A 21,582-nucleotide genomic window follows, 5' to 3' on the forward strand; every position below is an offset into this window, starting at 1 on the left:
TTCCATATACCAACTTACATTTTCCTAAGAGTATTCCTGGTAACTGATTTCTAAGAACAAAGTGGCTTGGGACATGGATAATGAAGGAAGGAAGGAGAATAGCTCACCTTGGGCTCTGTAGGTATCCTATGGACATGGTGGTAGGCTCCTAAGCCTTGAAAGGTGCTCAAGCCTTCTTTAGTCACTGTTACCCATGAATTATCTTCTACCATGGAGACCAAGTTCCCTGAACCCGGGGTGAAGCCTGAAGTATCGAGTGCCAAAGTTCTCTCAACTGATCTGAAATAGTTCAGAACTCCTAGGCATATGCGCTGTAATAAAGAAAGAATGGAATCATGTTCCTACCTTTTGCCTCATCCTACCCAAAAGAAGAAAGCTGGATGGGAGCATCCAGTAGAAAATCAGCCCTTCTGTGAAGAAAAGGATCACATCATCCCACAAAGGGGTTGATTTTATACCAAAAAAATCAGAATAAAGAGAAAAGCAAGTATTGGCCACCCATATACCTGTAGTTTCCGGATTCGCAGATGGCGCAGACACAGCAAAGACAAGTAGGCTCCTCTCATCAGGACAAAATTTCTGTCACTGGAGTCATTCCCATCATCCAAGCCCAGCAGTTGTAGGGTCATTGCATAGTTGTACCTGTAGCATGCAGATACAAAGCACCCTTCACCTCAAAGAAGTTCAGAAAATTCACATACATCACAATGAAGTCGCTGTATTTACTATAAGGGAAATTTGTAATGGCTGCCTTGAAAAAATACCCTGGCAGGAAAAAAAATACTCAATATATCTATGAAGAAATGTATCCTAGAAATTACTCTCACTAAAGACATAGCCCTGTCATATTAATTTGTTTGTCTGACCTATTTGAAGTTTTACTTTCATTTTGACTTGAACTAATTTCACTTTAAAATGTAAGCTGCATATTCTTCGGTCACTCAATTTTCTTCACACTTTAAAAATTCCATCTAATTTCTTGAGTCATCAATAAAATGATTTAATTTTACCTTGTCTCTTTTTTCTGCTTGAGAAATCCATCAGCGTGTTGGCTAAGACTTAATTGTGCAAGACCATTTTCATTTCCTTCCATTGAAAGGTTATCATCCTTCATATTTTCATTCTATCAAAAAATAGCATTAGTTCAATTACATGAGCATCTTTAATATTATTAACAAAGCAATAGTCAGTTTATTATAAAAAGTCAACTTCATGATTCAAAGTATGTTTTGATGCATTAACAGAAGAGTCTTCATTCTGACTTGACACATAAAAATATAGGTTTCTATAATAAATCAAAGGGGGCATTGTACTAAGCAAGACTTTGTTGTATGAAAATTCACGATTAAACAGAAGTTGGATATCCCACTCTTTACCTCTTATGATTCATTTTACAAAAAAATTGATACATACTTTCTTTTTAAGACCATGTATGCTTGGAACCTTGAACCTCTCTAATCTAGTCCTAATCCACACTAAGAGGTCAATGGATTTCAAACTTCTCTCTACACATTAGCCATATAATTCAGTCATTTAAAGTCTGGATCCTGTCTCTACATTGGTAAAATGGCATAATCATGGGAAATGATAACTTGCTGTGAGAATCCAGTGATCAGATGTATATAACATGTGCTCAAGGCACTAGCATTCTCCTCCATGAATATCAGCTCTCAATCACCCCCATAGGATCTCCTTGAAATTAATGGTTCACAATTAATTCATACAGTCATCTTTCCTGATGCTGAGAAGGATGTGGTTTTGCATCCAGGGTCTAGGGGTAACAATGAAGAAGATGATGTTGCCTGTGGTCCTGTCCCAGCCCTCTCTGAAGCCTCTTTTAGTTGTCTTTTTTGCAAATCCCTGGACATGTACTCTGTTCTTACAAGATAAGCTTAGGGGAATAAGACCCCCACAATAGCACTTCATGGCAATGACTATTTGGATACCTGCTCTCTGGGGTACTTATAGTATAATAGTTGGTTCTTGAAATTGCAACAAGTCCTTTGGTAGAAACTTCTGTACATTTCCTAAGAGTCATTTTCTTCTTTTCCTATAGTAATTGAATATTTATCTTTGCACTTGGACACTTCTTCTACAGGTAGGTATAGCCATATGACTAAAAGAGTAGGGTACAAAATACCATGCTGATGCTTTAGGAAATATCCCTGAGGAGGCAGCTTCCCCAACCTCAATTCTCTATCCTACTGTTTAGAACATGGTCTGTGACAGACCATGTGGTCTGTCACATTTGTTGAAACTTTAGGGCCAACAGAGCTCTACTGTCTGAGGACTTCTTGGAGCAGCTGCCACACCAGCTCCATACCTCTCACCTCTAGTAGTTCATCTAAGTATGGGGGTTGGGGAGAGAAGATAAATTTCCAGTTTCTTTAATTCTTTGTCGTGTTGTTTAACCATAACTTTACCTAATATAATTCCCAAGGGCCTAAAGATAGAATACCTGGTCTTGTGACAGGCAGTAGGGAAGGGAAGTTTTGACAGGGCTGTCAGGAAGAACAGGTGAAAGATTATGTTGGTTATCATGAGGAAGCTGCCCGTTCCGTCTAAGCTGAGATAGCTCCTGTCTGTACCAAGTCAGTGCATTTCTTTGTATGTGTGACACAACTGTAGGATAGGAACTGACATGTGGAAGTGACATAGGAAACTCTAGTTTTTGAAAAATAGAAACAAATATCCCAAAGTGAAGAAAACCTGTATCAAAAAAGCTGTAGACTCCAACAGGGAGGCTGAGGTTTGATAACTGCTGTGAATTTCATCTCTTGGGCCTGTGGTATGTTTAGGCTGCAGGTACAATACTACCCCTTGTTCCAAAAGGAGAGTTTGAGCCACATCCTTTTTCTGATAGGGCTGTGACTTTTTCAGCTGTTTCTAAAATTATCCAGAATTATATAGGAAAGAACAGAAAATGATGTCAAGTTACAGTGAAAGAGATATGAGAGAATGATTGAACAAACCACAAATGTTCTGACCAGCAGACTCTTAATGAAGAGAGAAAGGGGCATAGCATGCTGGGATAGGAGAAGGAAATGGCCTAACATCCTCCAGGAAAGGAGACCCAACCACAGCTCATGAGGGAAAACTGCTTCAGAAATACAAAGCCTGGGACAGTATTCCCATCAGGAAAAGAAAATGGTTCAGGTAAGCAGGTGATTAGCAATGTTACCCAGAATCCAGAATGCCAACATCTCTTTATGGGCTCTGTGGTCCTGGATAGATAATTTTTTTAATCTTTACCCCGCTTGTGGCTAGATGTTTCCTAGTATGCGCCCCCCAAATAATGTATATTGAATTATGAGATTTCCATCAACTGTAAATGTTATTTCCTTCTGGAAAGTTGGAAGAGATAGTGAGTAGGGAAGTAAAATGGGAAAAAATAATTAAAAGAAAATTGAATCTTTTATCTATTTTTCCCATCACCAGAATGTCTCTATAACTTATGCAGGCTTATCCACAGAAATATACATATACATACACAATTAGAAGTATATATACAGAACATTTTAAATGGTATAATACTGGGTGATTTTTATTTTCTTCCTTGTGCTTTTTTATTTTCACTTTTTATGATAAATACATGCTGCTATTGTCATTAGAAAATATTTGCTTTTAAAAAGAGATTTTCTGAAACAAGTATTAGGAAGTAGAATCATGTTTTGAGGGGGAGGGTAAGGGGATTATGGGAGTGGAAGGAGGAAGGGTGAGCAAACGTAAGCATCATATTGAATGTACATTGTGTAAAAAATGAGCCATGTAACTTGAGTGTAGGACAGAAGGGGAAAATGGAGAAGAACAAGGGTAGGAGTGATGCTGACCAAGAAGCATTGTACTCATAACCTGACTTATAGAATTGTAATCCCTTTGTATAACTACTCAGTAATAATAATTTTAAATAGATTTTTTGAAGTGAGGCACAGGTGGCTTATGCCTGTAATCCTAGCTACTCAGAAGGCTGAGATCTAAGGATAATGGTTGGAAAACAGCCCAAGAAGGAAAGTCTATGAGATTCTTATCTCCCATTAACCACCAAAAAGCCAAAAGTGTAGCTATGGCTCAATGGTGCTAGCTATGAGCACAAAAGCTCAGGGTGAGCACTCAGGCCCTAAGTCCAAGCCATAGGACTGGCACACACACATACAAAAACAAAAAAGATTTTCTGTTGAATTTCATGAAGAGTGCCAGGAAAGAGGTATTACTTATTTTCCTAAACTTCTTGTATATCAGAGTCACTAAGAAGATCAAAGAAAGGGGTTCCACCAGTGCTCCCTGATGCTGTAGCCTGGATGCAGTATTAGGAACGTGTCCACATGGTATGATATGTTGTTAATATAGAAAAGTAAAACACAAAATATGTAGGCATATAAGTGCATTTGAAAAGACTGAAAGCAATTAATAGAATTTATCACTGAAGGATGGAATGGGGGCCAGAACTAGAGAATAGAGCAGCCAAGGAGAAATAGTTTTTCACTTATGCTTGAATTTTCTACAAGGAGAAAAATGTATGTGTTATATAGCTTAAAGCTAATTTTTAATGCTTTAAAGAGAAAAATGGCAATTACATTGAAGAAACCTGGCCAAGACCACTAACTTAAGTAAGTGAACAAATTCACATGGCTAGTGAGGAGTCATATTGATGCCATGTCGAAGTGCAAGGGCCATTTTTATCTCTGTGGTATTCTTGTTTACCTCAGCCTACACACCTAGTATAGCACGGAAGCAAACATCAGACTAATTTAAATTAAAGGTCCATGTACAATTTGTCTGGCTAGAATGCTTAATAAAGACTGTTAAACAAATAAGGGAAGATTGAGAAACTACCACAGACCAGGGGATAGTGAAAGGTGGTGCCCTGGGTAGGATTATTGGAGCAGAAAGACAACTTTAATGCAACAATGGATGGAAGTGAAGTCATTTTGTTAACAGCAATGTATTAACATTGATTTCCTTAGGCACGATACATGACTCACAATAATGTAAGATGTTGATAACCAGAGAAACTGGGTGAAGAATATACAGAAGGCTCTTTGTAACTATCTTTATGCTTTTCTGTAAATCTCCCACTATAATTAAACTTCTTAATCAAAAAATGAAAACCCTAAGGAGAGGTTACTGGTGAACAGCATCCACTGAGAAGAACTGATCAGAAGCTGTTTTGAGCTTATGCTACAGTGAACGATTACAGTCTCTCCTAGCTGTCAAAATGGACAGTGCCATGAGATATGCCTTCCTTCATGCAACAGGTCCTTAATAAAGTTATTTGTCATGGGGTATTAATCGCCACCTTGCCAACTTTGGATTCAGAATGCCGAGCAGCATGCACATGCTAAAGTTTGTATTTGACTGCTACATGCTTGAAAAACAGGAATAGAGCTCTAAGATTCCTTCTCAACCCCACTCCTCCAACCTTCCATGTACCTTCTTTAATCTTAATCACATCTGACTCATATTCAGCACTCAGAAAGACAGAAATACTTGACGAGGTCACAGATTAGCACTCAGGAAAAATGTAAAGGAATGTGGAGAAAATGTTGGCTGTTACCTCAGAATTTTCTTTCTTAAATCTAGTGCTCTTTTCTGTTCTCTGATTAAAGGCGCTTGTACAGGCTGTTTCTGTGGCTGGACAAATGCTGTATCCATACCCACCAAAAGATACTGGCTGATCTTTAGCAGAATGTGCCTCTCCCCACCCACTGTTCTTGGCCCAGTAGCTTTCTTCATGGCACTTAGAAGTTAGAAATGCAGACTTACTTCTGATCATGTATTTATTGTACGTTGTTCCCAGGGACAAGGAGTGGATGTTTCACCCTCAAAGCCAAGAACAGTTCCATGTAAGAATCACTCAATGTGAAGGAATGAATGAGACAAAAAAAAAAAAAGAGTGGGGGTTGGGAAGGTGGCTCAGTGGTAGAGTGCTTGCCTTGCATGCCTGAGGCCCTGGGTTCGATTCCTCAGCACCACATAAGAAAAAAGAAAAAAGCCGGAAGTGGCGCTGTGGCTCAAGTGGTAGAGCGCTAGCCTTGAGCTGAAGAGCTGAGGGACAGCACCCAGGCCCAGAGTTCAGGCTCCACGACCGGACCCGAAAAAAAAAAAAAAAGTGGTGTGTGTGTGTGTGTGTGTGTGTGTGTGTGTGTGTGTGTGTGTGTGTGTGTGTGTGTGTGTGTGTGTGTGTGTGTGTGTGTGTGTGTGTGATCTGTCTCCCTCATGTCTCACTCTGAAATCTTTAAATACACAGATTTTTCTAAGTGTCTTTATAGTCTTATTTACTGTAAATAAACTTGAATATACAGTGCTCTTATTTATCTCCCCTTGGTTAATTCCAGGAAAAGCATATATGTCCAAAAAAAGTAGCCAGAGAAAATGATTTTTCCTTCTTTCTTTCCCTTTTCCTTCCTTCCTTCCTTCTTTTTCTTTAGTTCTCTCTACATTTGGGCAGCCGTCTTCCACACAGCTTTGATAAAGGCAGACTTGCATCCCATCATGCCTGACTTTCCATTCCCTCTGCCAGTGATAGGAAGCAGTAACAGAGATAAGAACTGTTGGCTCTCCCTGCACTGTATACTAGTGAGAGGAAGGCAGGCCCCACCCTGACTCCATTCTCATCATGGCTTCTCATGCTATTACCATAACTTGGAGTTTTATGATACTCAACACTTAGCCAAACCATTATCTTCTCTCATTGTGAACACTCTGAAGTTCCTGGCACAGAGATCCTCTTTTCTGCCTGCTAAATGTCCGTGGGCCACTGCCAAACTCACTCATCTGTTGACTTTAACACTTCTGCAAGATTCCAAGCAAGAAGCTACTTATCTGACTCTATGTTCCTTTGCCTCCCACTTTCCCCTCACTCTTAGTTCCCTCCTTTAGTCCTACTAGACCTGCAGGAATTTAAACTCCTCCTGTTCTCTCAGCCAGTGTGGGAAAAAGTTTTGTACTGATGGCCACAAATAGATAGATATAGATGCTAATATACAAAATTTCAGGTAAAGGACTATTATTATATCAGAATCAGAGCTGAACTGTTTAGGACCTGAGACACAGAGATGTTGTTCACAGATACCTGGATCTTACTCTTCCTTGCCCCTCCTTACTTCTCCACCATCTTCACCCATTCAGTCTGGTTCAAGAAGCAGGAGAGCCAGATGTAGTAGTTTATGCTTGTAGTCCCAGCCCTCAGAAGGGGAATGTTTGAGGGGAGGAGGAAGAGGAGGAGGAAGAAGAAAGAGGAGAAGAAAAAGAAAGGAGGAGGAGAAGGAAGGAGAAGAAGGAGAAGAAGAAGAGAGGAAGGAGAAGCAGAGAAAAGAAAAAGACAACACGATGAAGATGAAGAGGAGGAGGAGGAAAAGAAAGAGGAGAAGAAGAAGGAGGAGGACAAGGAAAAAAAGGGAGAAAAAAGAAGAAAGTCAGATGTGGAGAGATGGGGGAGAATGATGACATTGATCAAGATTTATTGTACTCATAAACTGAAAATGTTGAATTAAAGCCCCTTTGTACAACTACTTAAAGATAGTAAAAATAAAATAAAACTTCTCCTTGTTGACATAATAGCCATATATATATATATATATATATATATATATATATATATATATATATATATATATATATATATATATATATATCAGCTCCTTTCAGGATAAAGCATAATTAGTGGTTAGTCTCAAATTAATGAGCACTTGCAACCTATCTCCCCCTTCCACTTAAAAAAGCACCAGGTTTCACTGTATTTCTACAAGAATCATCCACCCATCCAAACTGTGTCATACATAGCATCTCCTCTACTATTCCTCCTAAAATAAGTTCCATAGTTTCCTTTCCACTGCTGACTAAAATCCTTTTCTTACTTTAAGCCTGGCTCAATTCCTTGTTCTTTAAGATGTTTTTCCAAGTAGGACTATCCCTGTGAGGATAGTCCTACTATCTATCCTCTTTTTGTTTTGCACTTAATATTGCTTAGTATAAAAATATAAATAAACCTGGCAAGATAATAGAGCTTTTAATGGGAGTATCTTGAAAAATATTTTCCATGTGAAGTTCCAAGGATTGCACCCAGGTGTCAAGTATAACAGAAAGAGGTATTTGTTCTGTCTTTCTGCTGTACCTGATAGAGGTTGATTTTGTTATAAATATTCTCCCAGATGTGGTCATAGTTGCTCTGATGTAAACCCTGGGAAGGCACGGAAGATAGGTGCTGTGAAGCCAGTGTAACTGTCTTTGCAGCATGAGTCTGGAGCACTTGCATTACACGCTTGGCGTCAGAGATCTCAGAGAGAACAGAAAGGAAAGGAAATAGTTATTAGAAGCATGATTTCCTTCTCCTCAGCAAGAATTTAGTCATATACATACAGGCAAGAAGGAAACCCTAAGTGGGACCTTATTCATTTAAAAATAAAACTGCACTCCAACATCATGAGTACCCAAATGTTCATCCATTCATCATCATAAGTATTCAAATATACATAGCATCTCTTTCAAATTTTTGTGACAATCCCCATAGGTGAAATCACAAGTTAATTGACTTTAGAGCAAGCAAGAAACTTTCATTTAACTTTTTCTTTTAAAACTATTCACCCATAAAAGACTGAAATTTAATTTAACTTAAATTAGATTATAAAATTCAATGTTTTAAATTTATTTTTCTCAGTCCTAAGGTTTGAACTCAGAGTTTCCCATTTGCTTGCTTGCTTGGCTGGTACTCTATCACTTGACCCATACCTCCAGCTTTGCTAGTTAATTGGAAATGGAGTCTAGCATACTTTTCTGCCCTGGCTTCAACTTCTAATCATTCACACCTCAGCCTCTCTGAGTAACTAGGACTACAGGCATTAACCACTGATGCCTGTTTTCCAAATAAAATTTTTCATAGCGAAATAGCAAAATAAATAGGGAAGAATATTCCTTTTTTAAAAAAAGATTATTTTTAGCAAGAATATGGTTATTTTCTTACCTTCAAGAACTTTGCTTGGAGTTGCATTAGTACATCTATTCTTCTCCATTCCTTTAGTTTAGTCAACAGTTTCTTTTGCCAAGGATCACATTTTGGCTTGATCTAGTAGACAAAGAAAGTTACAGCCTAACAGAATGGTTCTCTACAAAAGTCACAAACAAAAAGGAGCTCCTATGTACTGCCTGGCATCTGTAATGGAGTGAGGCCTTGGAAAGACTCTGCATGTGATCAAAGGTCCATGGGAGAAGACAGCAGTTCGTGTTAGTATTTGGCCTGGCTGATGTAGAAGCTCTATCTGTGAGAGGATCTGTGAGAAGGAGGCACCCTAACCTCATCAGTTTGCACACTGCACCTTACTCTTGGAGCAAAAGAAAGAGATTTCACCCACAGACTCCAATGGGGCTACATTTGATGCTTCATCTTCCATATTAACACATTGTATTTCAAAAAATAGTTCTGTGGTTGTAAATACCATCAATATGCTGGTAACCCTTGGATTTCTTTTTTTTTTTATTGTGAGAATACCGTACAGAGGAGTTACAATTACATGGGCAAGATAACGAGTACATTTCTTTTTTTTTTTTTGGTCCCGTTGTGGGGCCTGAACTCTGGGCCTGGGCACTGTTCCTCAGCTCTTCAGTTCAAGGCAAGCACTCTACCATTTGAGCCACAGTGCCACTCTGGCTTTTTTTTTTCCGGCTTACGTGGTGCTGAGGAATCGAACCCAGGGCCTCATGCATGCAAGGCAAGTGCTCTACCACTGAGCCACCTTTCCAGCCTCGACTACATTTCTTAAACCCTTGAATTTCTGCCTCAGACTTACTTTCTAGCCTGCTATATACCCAATTACTTCCTGATAACCATGTTTGGATGTCAAGGATAAAAACAGATTATTTTTTTTTCTGTCAAAAAAACAGAAAAATCTGGCTCTTTCTCTACTAACCACCTTATTTGCTTAAACCCCATTGATTTCTCTCCTTTCTTTCAGTTTACTGCTCAGAAGGGATTGGATTGAGAACCAAGTTCAATACTGGTAGAACTTCCATGGCCATTCACGGACACACACAGAGTGGTAAGCAATGAGTCCTCTCTCAGTTAAGACTGAACACTTTGCCTTCCTTTTTTTTGTTAAAGGGCTGTATCAATGTGGTTTACTTAGAGCCACATTTTTCATTCTTTTTTTGGTGATTTCACTGTTAAAATGATACGTAAGCAAATGCTAACTGCTGGCTAATGTCCAGAGTACAAAGAAGGATATGGCATGCTTCTTAGGGAAAATGTTACATGAACTTCACTTGCACCTAAGTCCTTGTGCTATTGGCCATGAGTTCAGAGTGCACAAATCAACAATCCATACATATCAAATAAGATATCTAAACAGGTAGACACATGAAACAAGACTTTGTATTGAAGAATGTTGTAAACAGAGATTTGTAGGAATCTAGCCCTGCATTTCCCATAGGGACAACAACTCTGTATATGGTAAACAAGTGTCCTGATGACTTCTTTTCTCCTTCTTTCTTCCTTCCTTCCCTCCCTCCTTTCCTCCCTTCCTTCTTTCCTTCCTTCCTTCCTTTTTCTTTTTCTTTTTCTTTTTTCTTTTGCTGGTCCTGGGGCTTAAACTCAGGGCCTGGTCTATGTCCCTGAGTCTCTTTGTACTCAAGGCTAGCACTCTACCACTTGAGCTACAGCACCACTTTAGCTTTTTCTGAGTAGTTTATTGGAGTCTCATGGACTTTTCTGCCTGGGCCGGCTTTGAACCATGATCCTCAGATCTAAGACTCCTGAGTAGCTAAGGATTACAGGCATAACCTACTGGCACCCAGCTTTCTGATTACTTTCTAGAACATAAATTTCTCTAAAAATGAGAGTGTTTGTACGTAGCACTACCTAACATTAGCTCATTGAATTGCTGCTCAGGTATTGCTTGTGAGTACTGTACTTCCAGGACTGGCTGTGCCTCATGCTATATGTAACCAATAAATTTTAACTAAAAAGTTCGCTTTACAAAAATCAATTACATGTTTAAGTATCAGTTTTTATTCTGACTCAGTATCTGAGAAGGGAGTCTGGACCCATAGAATGGAGATGTAGATATCCGTCCAGAGAACTTCTAGAGAAGACAGTTTAGCATGGCTACCTCCAGCACAGAGTTGAGGGGGCAAAGTGTAGGGAGTTGCCACAACACAGGCAAGGTTTTCTGAGCAGACTCCCCTGGGGACAGGTGGGAACCCAATGGTCCTATAGGGAAGAGGATTTGCTAAGAGCATTGAGTAGTAAATAACAGGGACAGATAGACAGATACTGTCAGGTTGACTGGCCTGGTAGGAGGGAAGTTTCTGTGATGCTGATAATATCACTGCCAGGTGACTGTCTCCAGAGCTCCCTTACCTTTATAAAGGAAATCCAGTTGGCTTTCTTTTTCAGGGCCATGGAAGGTCTTGACAAACCCAAATTCTCTGCTTTGGCTATCCCAGCGTCATAGTCTGGAAATGTTTGCATTTTTTGTTGTTCCACAAAGATACTTTGGAATTTCTGGGAAACCTAAACAAGATTAAGAAGAGAGAAGGAAAGCCCACAAAAAAAAAAAAGTGATCACGGGTGATTTCTAAAACAGCTACTGTTTACCTTTACAACAGCTCTGGAGTCAAACTAAGTCAAAAAGCAGGACTCTGTGAGAGTAATAGGACTGGACAGACCTGTGTGGCTCATATTTTCAGTCAGCAAATTACCTTCACTGCATGTGTTGCTTATTCTGAAGATCTGCTTGAAGACTGGGAATATATTAACATGGTTACTTATGGGTATTCTCAGCTGAAGTCTAAATACAAGTAAAAAGTTAATTGTCTATCTTTGGAAATCTATTCATACTTTCTGACCACAAAATAAGCAAGACAAACTAAGGGTTAAGTAAATCTACTCTCAGAAGCCTGACTAGAATGTTGCTAGAAGAGTCTGGAATGTAGGACCTTGTTAAAGCTTTTTTAGTACCTTGCTGCATTCCCTTCATGTTCACTTTCAGATTAAGGCCACAGAGTTTTCTGTGATAGAACTTCCATTTCCTCCTTCCTTCTCCATAGGGAGCCTAGTCCACTGGGCATCTCAATCATTGTATAAGGCCATACTGCAGCATGATTTCCTCACTATATAGTCATGGCTATACAACAATGGAAATATTCTTTCTCTTTTTTTTCTTATTTTATTTCTTCTTTTGTGAGTTTGGAATTCAGGGATTTACACATTTGATGTTGGTGCGCTACGACCTGAGCCATGCATATAGTTGCTGGACTATATGCATGGAGACTGAGCCTAGCAAACATTTCTGCCTGGGCTGATCTCAAACTTTGATCCGCTAATCTCAGCCTCATAAGTAGCTAGACTTACAGGTTTGAGCCACCGGTGCCTGGGTAATATCAGTGTTCTTTATGCAACTGAACTGTATACTTAAAATGACTAAAATGGTAAATATACACATACCTAGGCAGCAAGACCTCAACAATACTAAGCACAGTATGACTTCAACAAAGGCCTCTGGGAATTTCAGAGCTGAGAATCCTTCCAGACAACACAGGAACTTCTGAGTCTATGCTGTCTAATGTCCTTAATTACATGTATCTATTTCATATTGAATTATGAATTAATTAAAATTAAAAAGCACAAAAATTTACTCTCACAGTTGTACTGGCTGCATTTCAAGTGTGTAAATTATAGTGTGTGGCTAGTGGTTAACATACTGCCCAGAACAGGCTCAAAACATATCCTCCAAGGTAGGAAGTCCAGTGAGACATGGTGGATGAGGGCTGGGCTATAAACTTAGCTACTTACAGTGAGATAGTAAATATTTTACCCTTTATAGACCACAAAATCTCTAATGCAGCAACTCCAACTGCCACTGTAGTGTAAAGGCAGCCATTGAGAATACATCAATGAATGAGCATGCTCATGCTATGCTCTGAGAATTTATGTTTTCATAAAACCCATGTGTTGAAATCCTAATGCCCGCGGAGATGGTATTAGGAGATGGGGCTTCTTTTGGGAGGTATTTAGTTCTCAGAGATAGAATTTGTGGTCTGTAAAAGAAGCCCCAGAGAGACTCTTGCCCTTCTACCAAGTAAAGATATAACAAGAAGGCCATAAAGCAAACCTTCTTTGATTGTGGAATTCTCAACCTCCAGAAGCTTTTCAAGAAATAAATTATTACAAAGCCACCCAATTTATGGTATTTTGTCATAGTAGTTTAAGCAGTTTAAGACAGTTGTATTCTAATAAAATTTAATTTTGGAAAAACAGGTGGTGGTTGCAGACTGGAGATGGCTGAACCTGCTCTAGAGTATCAAAGTGTTAGAAAAAACAGTGCCTAAATATAGAGACAATATACACACACAAAGAGAGAAAGAAAGAGAGAGAGAGAGAGAGAGAGAGAGAGAGAGAGAGAGAGAGAGAGAGAGAGAGAGAGAGAGAGAGAGAGAGAGAAAGAAAGTGACATTGTAATATTGTAATGCTATTGATCATCTTAGGAACACAATGAACATTTCAGATAATGCGTGTATAAAAATCAGAAGTCAGAGTTCAATGCTAAAGCTCCCTATTGTAACTCTTAAAAGACAAAGGAAGAAAATGAAAGATAAAAACAACAATGGGCTAGTGAGCTTTGAGGTCAGACCATTTTGATAGAGGACATAGTGGCTTTTCTTAGGTAAAGAACATTCAGAAACTTTCAGATTAGATCTATGCCTGCTTGGATTAGCATACCTGCAAAGTTTGACTTGATAGATACCCAGAGCTACCAAAATGTCTTGGTTGTTGAAATTCTTGGTGAAAATATGTTACTTTAAATTTAAAGTTCTCTACTCACAGTCTTACTTTCCCTTTGCAACACATTTTTTTGGGGGGGGGTCTGGTCATGGGGCCTGAACTCTGGGCCTGGGTGCTGTCCCTCAGCTCTTCAGCTCAAGGCTAGTGCTCTACCACTTGATCCACAGCACCACTTCCGGCTTTTTTCTTTTTTTGCTTATGTGGTGCTGAGGAATCAAACCCAGGGCCTCATGCATGCAAAGCAAGTGCTCTACCACTGAGCCACCTTCCCAGCCTCTGCAACACATTTTAACATAGTGTTTGACAATGTATTGTTTGTTTTTGTCTTAAGGAAGTATTGTTTTTAGCAGACATTTCATGACTAACCATCACTACAAAATGTATGCTTGATTGAATGTAAAATGTTTTGGCAATCAGGAGAGCTATTGCACCACATTCTGAAAATCAGAGGGCTTTCAAAGCAGGACAACCCTGTCATAAAAGTTTGTCAAATCTTGCTACATTTGTATCATTTCCTATAAACTGTATCCTCCCCTCTTCTTTTTTTTTTTTTTTTTTTTGGTCGGTTGTGGGGCTTGAACTCTGGGCTTGGGCACTGTCCCTGCGTTCTTCAGCTCAAGGTGAGCGCTCTATCTCTTGAGCCACAGCGCCACTTCCTCTAGTGGTTTATTGGAGATAAGAGTCTCACGGACTTACCTGCCAGGGCTGGCTTTGAACCGCGATCCTTAGATCTCAGCCTTGTGAGTAGCTAGGTTTAAGGCACGAGTCACCTGCGCCCCAGCTTCCCCTCTTCTTTAAATTCTACAGAAAAACAAATCCCACAATCCCTCTGGGTTCACTATTGGAGAGTCCTATTACTCTCACGGAAATGAAGTTGCTCCTAACAGCTAATCTAGATGTCATTTAATACTGTTTGATCTTAATACTGTCAGAACAAATGTTGGCAGAATAAATATGCAATTTGGTGGCAAGTGCTAGTGTTTTCTTTTACGTGCATTTGTATTTGCATTAAGAAAGAGTGTACCAAGTACCAAGGAATAAAGCTCCATTTCCTTAGCAGAGTCCCTTAGCTCCTGCAGGTCATATGGAATGCAGAAATGGGAGAGCAGAAGCCCCAGTTGAGGTTTTAGTTCTTGAGTGTCTGTTGTGTGCTGGGGTAGATTGAAAGCAGTATGTGTCTTCTTTGGACCTGAAAAAAATCCAAATTTAAGAGCATGAATATCAATAAACACCATAGGGAAAGATGGCAGAGTATCCTTTAAGATGGCTAGAGGTAGACCCTTTTCTGTGATGGAAGCCATTGTTATCCAGCCTTCTGGGCCACTACTTTATAGTCTGAGCTACATGGCAACAAGTCCTCGGGGCTGTGTTTTCTATCGGAGAGTGCAAAGACTCCTCACTATCCGCAGCCTTCAAGAGAAACACAACAGACCTACTACAGAGCAGACTTGCCCATAGTCCTTTTTGGTACATGAATTCTACTATTTACAAATTAACCAGCAAAGTTAAAGATGGTGAGAGCTTCAGCTTACTTTCACCTGGCCAACTCCTCTCCTCCATGAAACCTTCCTAGGTCCCCCCAATTGAAGTTGGCTGCCTCTCCAGGTGACAAGGTCATACCTTGAGCTCCTGTAACACTGTACATATCCCAAGCGACAATAAACAGATTTTAAAAGGAAATTAGCTTTGAGGAGGAAATTCTTTTGGAATTGTGTGATATTAAAACTGGTAGCATATGCCTATAAATCTAGCACTGAGAAGGCTGAGGTAGGAGGATGGGGAGTTTGAGCCCAAACTGGGATATACATAGTGAGACTTTGTCTTCAAAAAGAGAAAACCAAAAACAAGAACCCGGGAAGAAAACTTAGAAATTACTTAATCTGAAAGGTTCTTTATGGAGATGAGTAAACTGAGACTCAAGAAGATAAATATGGTCCCAGATGAAGCCACAGTAGAAAGATACTAGAACTGCTGGCTTCAAGTCTTTTCCAAAGATTCTTAATTTGCTAGTTTTAAAGATGGAGTTAAAATTGTCTAAAGGAGCCTGTATATGTAGCACATGTCTGTATTCCTAGCTACTCAGGAGGCTGAGATCCAAGGATCAGGGTTCAAAGCCAATAAATCTGAGAGATTCTTATTTCAACTAACCAGCAAAAAGTCAGAAGTGGAGTTCTGGCTCCTGTAGTAGAGCACTAGCTTTGAGCAGTAAAGATAAGCAAGAGTGCAAGGTCCTAAGTTTACGTTCCAGTGCTGGCTCACACACACACACACACACACACACACACACACACAGAGACACACACACACACACAGATGGATATACACACACATACATGCACAGTATCTAAAGGAAGTGGTTATATTTTTCAGGAAATAGTAATATTAAGTTTACATGGTATTAAATTAATACTTTATTGACAAGGTATAACTTTTTGGTAGGTAGAAAAGTTTCAAGAAGATCATAGGACAAAACAGCACATCCACATCACAATCCTCTTTTCTCCATATTAGCTTAGCAGAAAGAAATGGAGTTCTTACCTGAAATATTGGCATCCTTAGGGTCAAGAGGTGCAGAATCCTGAAGGTTGGGGCTTCTGTCATTGACACAGACATCCTCATTTTCCTGCTCAACTTCAGGGATTTGGTTGTCAGAGAGACTCAGCACTTTAGAGATGGGTAAGTACTGGAGGGTCTAAAGAAGAACACAACCTGATGACATCAGCCTGATTCTCATAGAGGAGGAAGGAAGGAATGGAACCTTAGTGGTCTGCCCACTGATAAAGGTTGAAGCTTGGAGATCTACTGCTCTTATCAATTCTGTGTAACCTGAGCCTTCAACACAAAATGGACAAGGCACTGTACGTCATGTAAGAATGTGAAGAAGAATTAGACCAAAAGCACCTCCAGGAGTTCACAGGAGGACCCAGATTTATATGCAGATGTTTATACCAGCATGTGACTCACTGCAGGTAGGAAGGGGATAAAGTCAGGTGATGGCCAGATTTCTGGTTTGGAGAACCCTGGAATAGTAGTGCCACTGAGACAGGAGGGAAAAGGAGTGAGAAAAGATTTAGGTAGATGAAGAATAACCTCTTAAAACAGAAACATGAGGGGCTGGGAAAGTGGCTCAGTGGTAGAGCGCTTGCTTTGCATGCATGAGGCCCTGGGTTCGATTCCTCAGCACCACATAAGCAAAAAGAAAAAAGCCAGAAGTGGCGCTGTGTCTCAAGTGGTAGAGCACTAGCCTTGAGCTGAAGAGCTGAGGGACAGTGCCCAGGCCCAGAGTTCAGGCCCCACGACCGGACCCCAAAAACAGAAACATGATTGTATTACTCTTTCATGTCACTCTTTCATGATCCTCCAACCCTGAACTAGGGCCTCTCTCTATTATTCTGTTCTTCCCTGAGTGTCTTCTTTTTGGTATGGCATCTTATTGCAGATAAAATTTATTTGCCCCTTTTCCTGAAGCCTGAGACCTAGTTACTTAGCAGCAAAGACACTGCTAGGCATAGGACAAGTCTTTAGGACATAGATCACTAGATAATGCTGAATAAACAAGTGGATCTAAACTGAAGGGCATAAATCCTGAAGGTAATGAAAACAAGAACCAAGAACTTATAGAGTGACTATGAAGTAGAACAAATCACAAAACAAACCACACATCCTATTGTTTGTAGGGCAGTTGCAATCCAAAACCAGGCAACAAGTGTGAGAAAACAACATAGCTAGCCATAGCTTGGAGGGCACCATAGCAGCACATAAGTTGTATTTCACTTACTTGAAGGTACTGGTGAATAGCCCTGAGGGAGTGTAGGTGACATACTAGCCACCTGGTGTAAATGGTCAGATCTTCCTGCGTCACTAAATGAGGAGGGTGGTTTTTTCCCATAAGGAAGTTTTCTCGAGCAACAGATAATCTTTCTGCTCTCTGAACTGCATCGTTGTATTCCTGAAGAATGTAGCTGACTTGTTTCTGTTTAACAGAGATACAACACAGACCTTGACTATTGTCAAGACTTATTCCCTGTATCATTTACTTCCAAGCATGGGGTATTGCTGTTGGAGAACCAAATAGTAGATTTGTGGAATCCTGAAGTTCCATATTCTCAATTTGATGAACAAGGGCATATTTTTAGGACTTTGAAGGAAAGATACTCCAAATATAATCATTTGTCTAAGGACATTTAGTAATTGGAGTCAGCTTCTGAGTTTTTCTGTTTATATTAGAGAAGGCCAATCTATAAAGGAAAATCCTTGTTCTATCATGTAAAACTTCCTTCAAATCTCATTAGGAAACTTTCACTCGGTTCCAGTGGCTCACACTTGTAATCCTAGCTACTTAGGGCTGAGCTCTGAGGATTATAGTTTGAAGCCAGCCTGGTCAGGAAAGTTGGTGAAACTCTTATCTCCAATAGACTACCAAAAGAAAAAGGCAAAAGTGGAGCTGTGGCTCAAGTAGTAGAGTGCAAGCCTTGAAAAAAAGAAGCTCAGAGACAGCATCCAAGCCCTGAGTTCAAGCTCTAGGATTGGAAAAAAAGAAAGAAGAAAAAAGAAAAAAGAACACTGGCAGAACAGGTAAGTAGTTTTCTGTCTTACCAGCCTAGAAAGTGCAAGATCCTGAGTTCAAACCCCAGTGACACCAAAACAACAAAAACAAGCTTATTAATCATTTTGTTTCATTAAAAAAAATTAGCCTCAGGTTCTGTTCCTGGGCTTCGTACCTTGTAAAGAGGATACAGTTGTTCCATGGTCTTACTGTGCTGGCAAAACCTCCTCCACCTAAGCACGTGTAAATATTTACTCTGGACCAGCTGCATACTTCTCTCCGTGTAATACTTTAACAACAACAAAAAGAAGCATTTAGAATATAATTATGGTAAGAAGACTTAAGAACACTAGAAATAAGAAAATACTTTCTGGAAAAAAGTGATTTTCCACATGAAGAGGATAAAATTAATAATTCTGGCTCAAAACACCATCAATAAGTCAAATATTTTGAAAGCTTGATGTTCTCTGGCCATGTAATATTGTAAACTTGATTGTTAGTTACTGAACAGCTTTTAGCAGTAAAATTAAGATCTATCAAATTGTCAAACGTTGAGCTTACATTTTTTTTTCATGATATAAAAGGCTGTCATTTATTGGAGGTAAGAATCATGGAGTTTTCTGCCAGGGCTGGCTTTGAAACATTTCAGCCTAAGTAGCCAGGATTACAGGTATGGGCCAGCAGCACCCAGCCCAGCTTTAGTGTTGTTTCAGGAACAGTGTTCTCAGACAACACAGGGAAGCAGACAAACTGAAGCAGTCTCTAGACATTAACACCCTTAATGAGTATGGAGGAGTATAACTCTTAGGGGCTACAGATTTGGGGAACAGTCTTTTTGGAGAAAAGCTTTGTTGTTTCTGTAGCCTAGAGCAAAGTTTTTTTCTTTGCCAGTCCTGGGGCTTGAACTTAGGGCCTGGGCACTGTCCCTGAGCTTTTGTGCTGAAAGCTAGCACTCAACCACTTGAGCTGCAGTACCACTTCTGGCCTTTTATGTGGTGTTGAGGAATCGAACCCAGGACTTCATGCATGCTAGGTACCACTAAGCCACTTTCCTAGCCCTAGAGGAAAGATTTAAAATACAGAAATGAGAAGTCGGGGCTGGGAAGATGGCTGAGTGGTAGAGTGCTTGCCTCACATGCATAAGGCCCTGGGTTCAATTCCTCAGAACCACATAAACAGAAAAGGCTGGAAGTGGTACTATGGCTTAAGTGGTAGTGTGCTATCCTTGATCTGAAGGGGCTCAGGGATTGAGCTTAAAATTTTATATTAAAAGTTGAAATAAAAGCCAGGTGCTGGTGGCTCATGCCTGTAATTCTAGCTACTGAAGAGGCTGAGAACTAAGGATCTCATTCAAAGCCATCCTGGACAGGAAAGTCTGTGAGAAACTAAGCTCCAATTTACTAGGAAAAAAGCTGAAAGTGAAGCTATGCTTCAAGTGGTAGAGCAATAGCTTTGAGCAAAAAAGATTTATGGACAGTAATGCTCAGGCCATGATTTCAAACCCCTGGAATAGCACAGAAATATATCTATATATTCATACATACATATATTCATAAGTGTATATATGTATATATACATATACACACAAATATATATATGTGTGTCTTTTCATACCAAAGAAATAGGATTCAGACAAAAATAAATAAACATGAAGTTTTAGTGCTAGGGATCAAAATTAGGGCCTTGAGCATACTAAATACTGCTTAGTTATACCACTAATTCCCATCACCTGAAGAAATAATGATTGAAATGTTTCAAAGCATAATCAAAACAATAAACCTATAGTCCTAGAGTTCAACCAAATCCAAACAAAGAATCACAAAGAAGACCCCAACAAATGTACATTATAATAACAGTATAAATAATACATCATAACAATATAGCTCAAAATAATTAAGAGAATAGCTTAAAGATAGTCAGAGATGTTCAGGAATAGAAGGTCTGCAAGCCAGAGAATGAAGAAGCACCTTTAAAGTAATGAAAGGGGGAAAAAATACCCGCTCACAATACTGTATTGAGCAAAAAATAGCTTTTTAAAATAAAAGGAAAATATTTTTTATAGAACAACAAACACTGTGAGACCAGAACTACAAAGATCCTGTCCTGTGTCCCCTAGAAACAATGTCTCTATTCTATCTTTCCACTCAGTCTCTCTGCTGAGAACCACTGATAAACACAAAGGAATGAAAAATGCCAGAAAAAGAGAAAGAAACAAAAATGTCAGAAAAGAAATGATAGGGAGGGAGAATTCTAAATGAAGACAATGGCAAAAATTTGACTTGCAAATAGAATTTCAATTTCTTTTGTTTCTTTGGAGTAGTTTATGGCTAACTAGTTGTTAGAGAGCCAATTTGTGTGGCAGATGAGAGATAGCACCATAATTCTAAACACTCCAAAATGGTTTTAACAGGAGCAAGGAATTTTAATTATTTTTAATTTTAAAAATGAAATAGTATATGATTATATACATTTTAGAAAAATATATAAAAGTAGGAAGAGGAAACTCATTATCCCACCACCAAATAATAATTGTAATTCTATACATTTTGGACCATTCTCTACTTCTTTCTCTTTTTCTCCCTCGCCCCCTCTCTACTTCTCTCCCTAGTACACATTAAATTTTAATTAATATTCCATAAAATATTTTTACTTTAAATATGTTTAAAGGTAGATAGAATATGAAGTTTCATTGTTTTGTTTGGGTTTTTTTGGAGGGTGGGGGGCCAAAATTGATGCTTGATCTTGGTACTTGATGCTTTTGCTCATTGGCTTGTGTTCTACCATTCCAACTGTACAGCACTGTTTTCACTGTTTTACTTGACTGCTTTATTGGTAGATATCTAAGTAATTTTTTAAAAGAAATTTTACTGTAATATAGCAATAATACTATTTTTAAAAACCTATATTTTTGGGGGGGGGTCTGGTTGTGGGGCCTGAACTCTGGGCCTGGGCTCTGTCCCTCAGCTCTTCAGCTCAAGGCTAGCGCTCTACCACTTGAGCCACAGCGCCACTTCTGGCTTTTTTTTTTTGCTTGTGTGGTGCTGAGGAATCGAACCCAGGGCCTCATGCATGCAAGGCAAGCGCTCTACCACTAAGCCACCTTCCCAGCCCTAAAAAACCTATTTGGTTTATAGTTATTGTCCTAAAAATATTCCCAGAACTGCTTTCCTTAAATGCTCTAGTAGCTTTGGAAGGTCAGGACTGTCATCTACATTGTTGTGCTACATAATACCAGTAAAAAGTCAAGTGTTCAGTGATTTTA

The 21,582-nt window shown here is 39.3% G+C and overlaps 1 protein-coding gene across 1 annotated transcript in view; it reads right to left on the reverse strand.

Moving 5' to 3' along the window:
* The window catches only part of LOC138818976 (uncharacterized), a 147,308-nt gene that overhangs the window by 110,158 nt on the left and 15,568 nt on the right, over positions 1-21,582 (reverse strand). The window contains exons 5-14 of the mRNA XM_070010136.1: positions 18,496-18,609; positions 17,553-17,747; positions 16,313-16,466; positions 14,806-14,963; positions 11,351-11,503; positions 8,960-9,061; positions 8,114-8,275; positions 1,011-1,123; positions 507-642; positions 108-311 (exon numbers count right to left, since the gene is read on the reverse strand). Coding sequence (XP_069866237.1) covers positions 108-311; positions 507-642; positions 1,011-1,123; positions 8,114-8,275; positions 8,960-9,061; positions 11,351-11,503; positions 14,806-14,963; positions 16,313-16,466; positions 17,553-17,747; positions 18,496-18,609 — 1,491 coding nt within the window. The remainder of the gene's footprint in view (positions 1-107; positions 312-506; positions 643-1,010; positions 1,124-8,113; positions 8,276-8,959; positions 9,062-11,350; positions 11,504-14,805; positions 14,964-16,312; positions 16,467-17,552; positions 17,748-18,495; positions 18,610-21,582) is intronic.

Source organism: Dipodomys merriami, unplaced genomic scaffold (assembly GCF_024711535.1).
Source record: "Dipodomys merriami isolate MVZ:Mamm:240054 unplaced genomic scaffold, mDipMer1.0.p SCAF_8, whole genome shotgun sequence".
Classification (NCBI taxonomy): Eukaryota; Metazoa; Chordata; class Mammalia; order Rodentia; family Heteromyidae; genus Dipodomys; species Dipodomys merriami.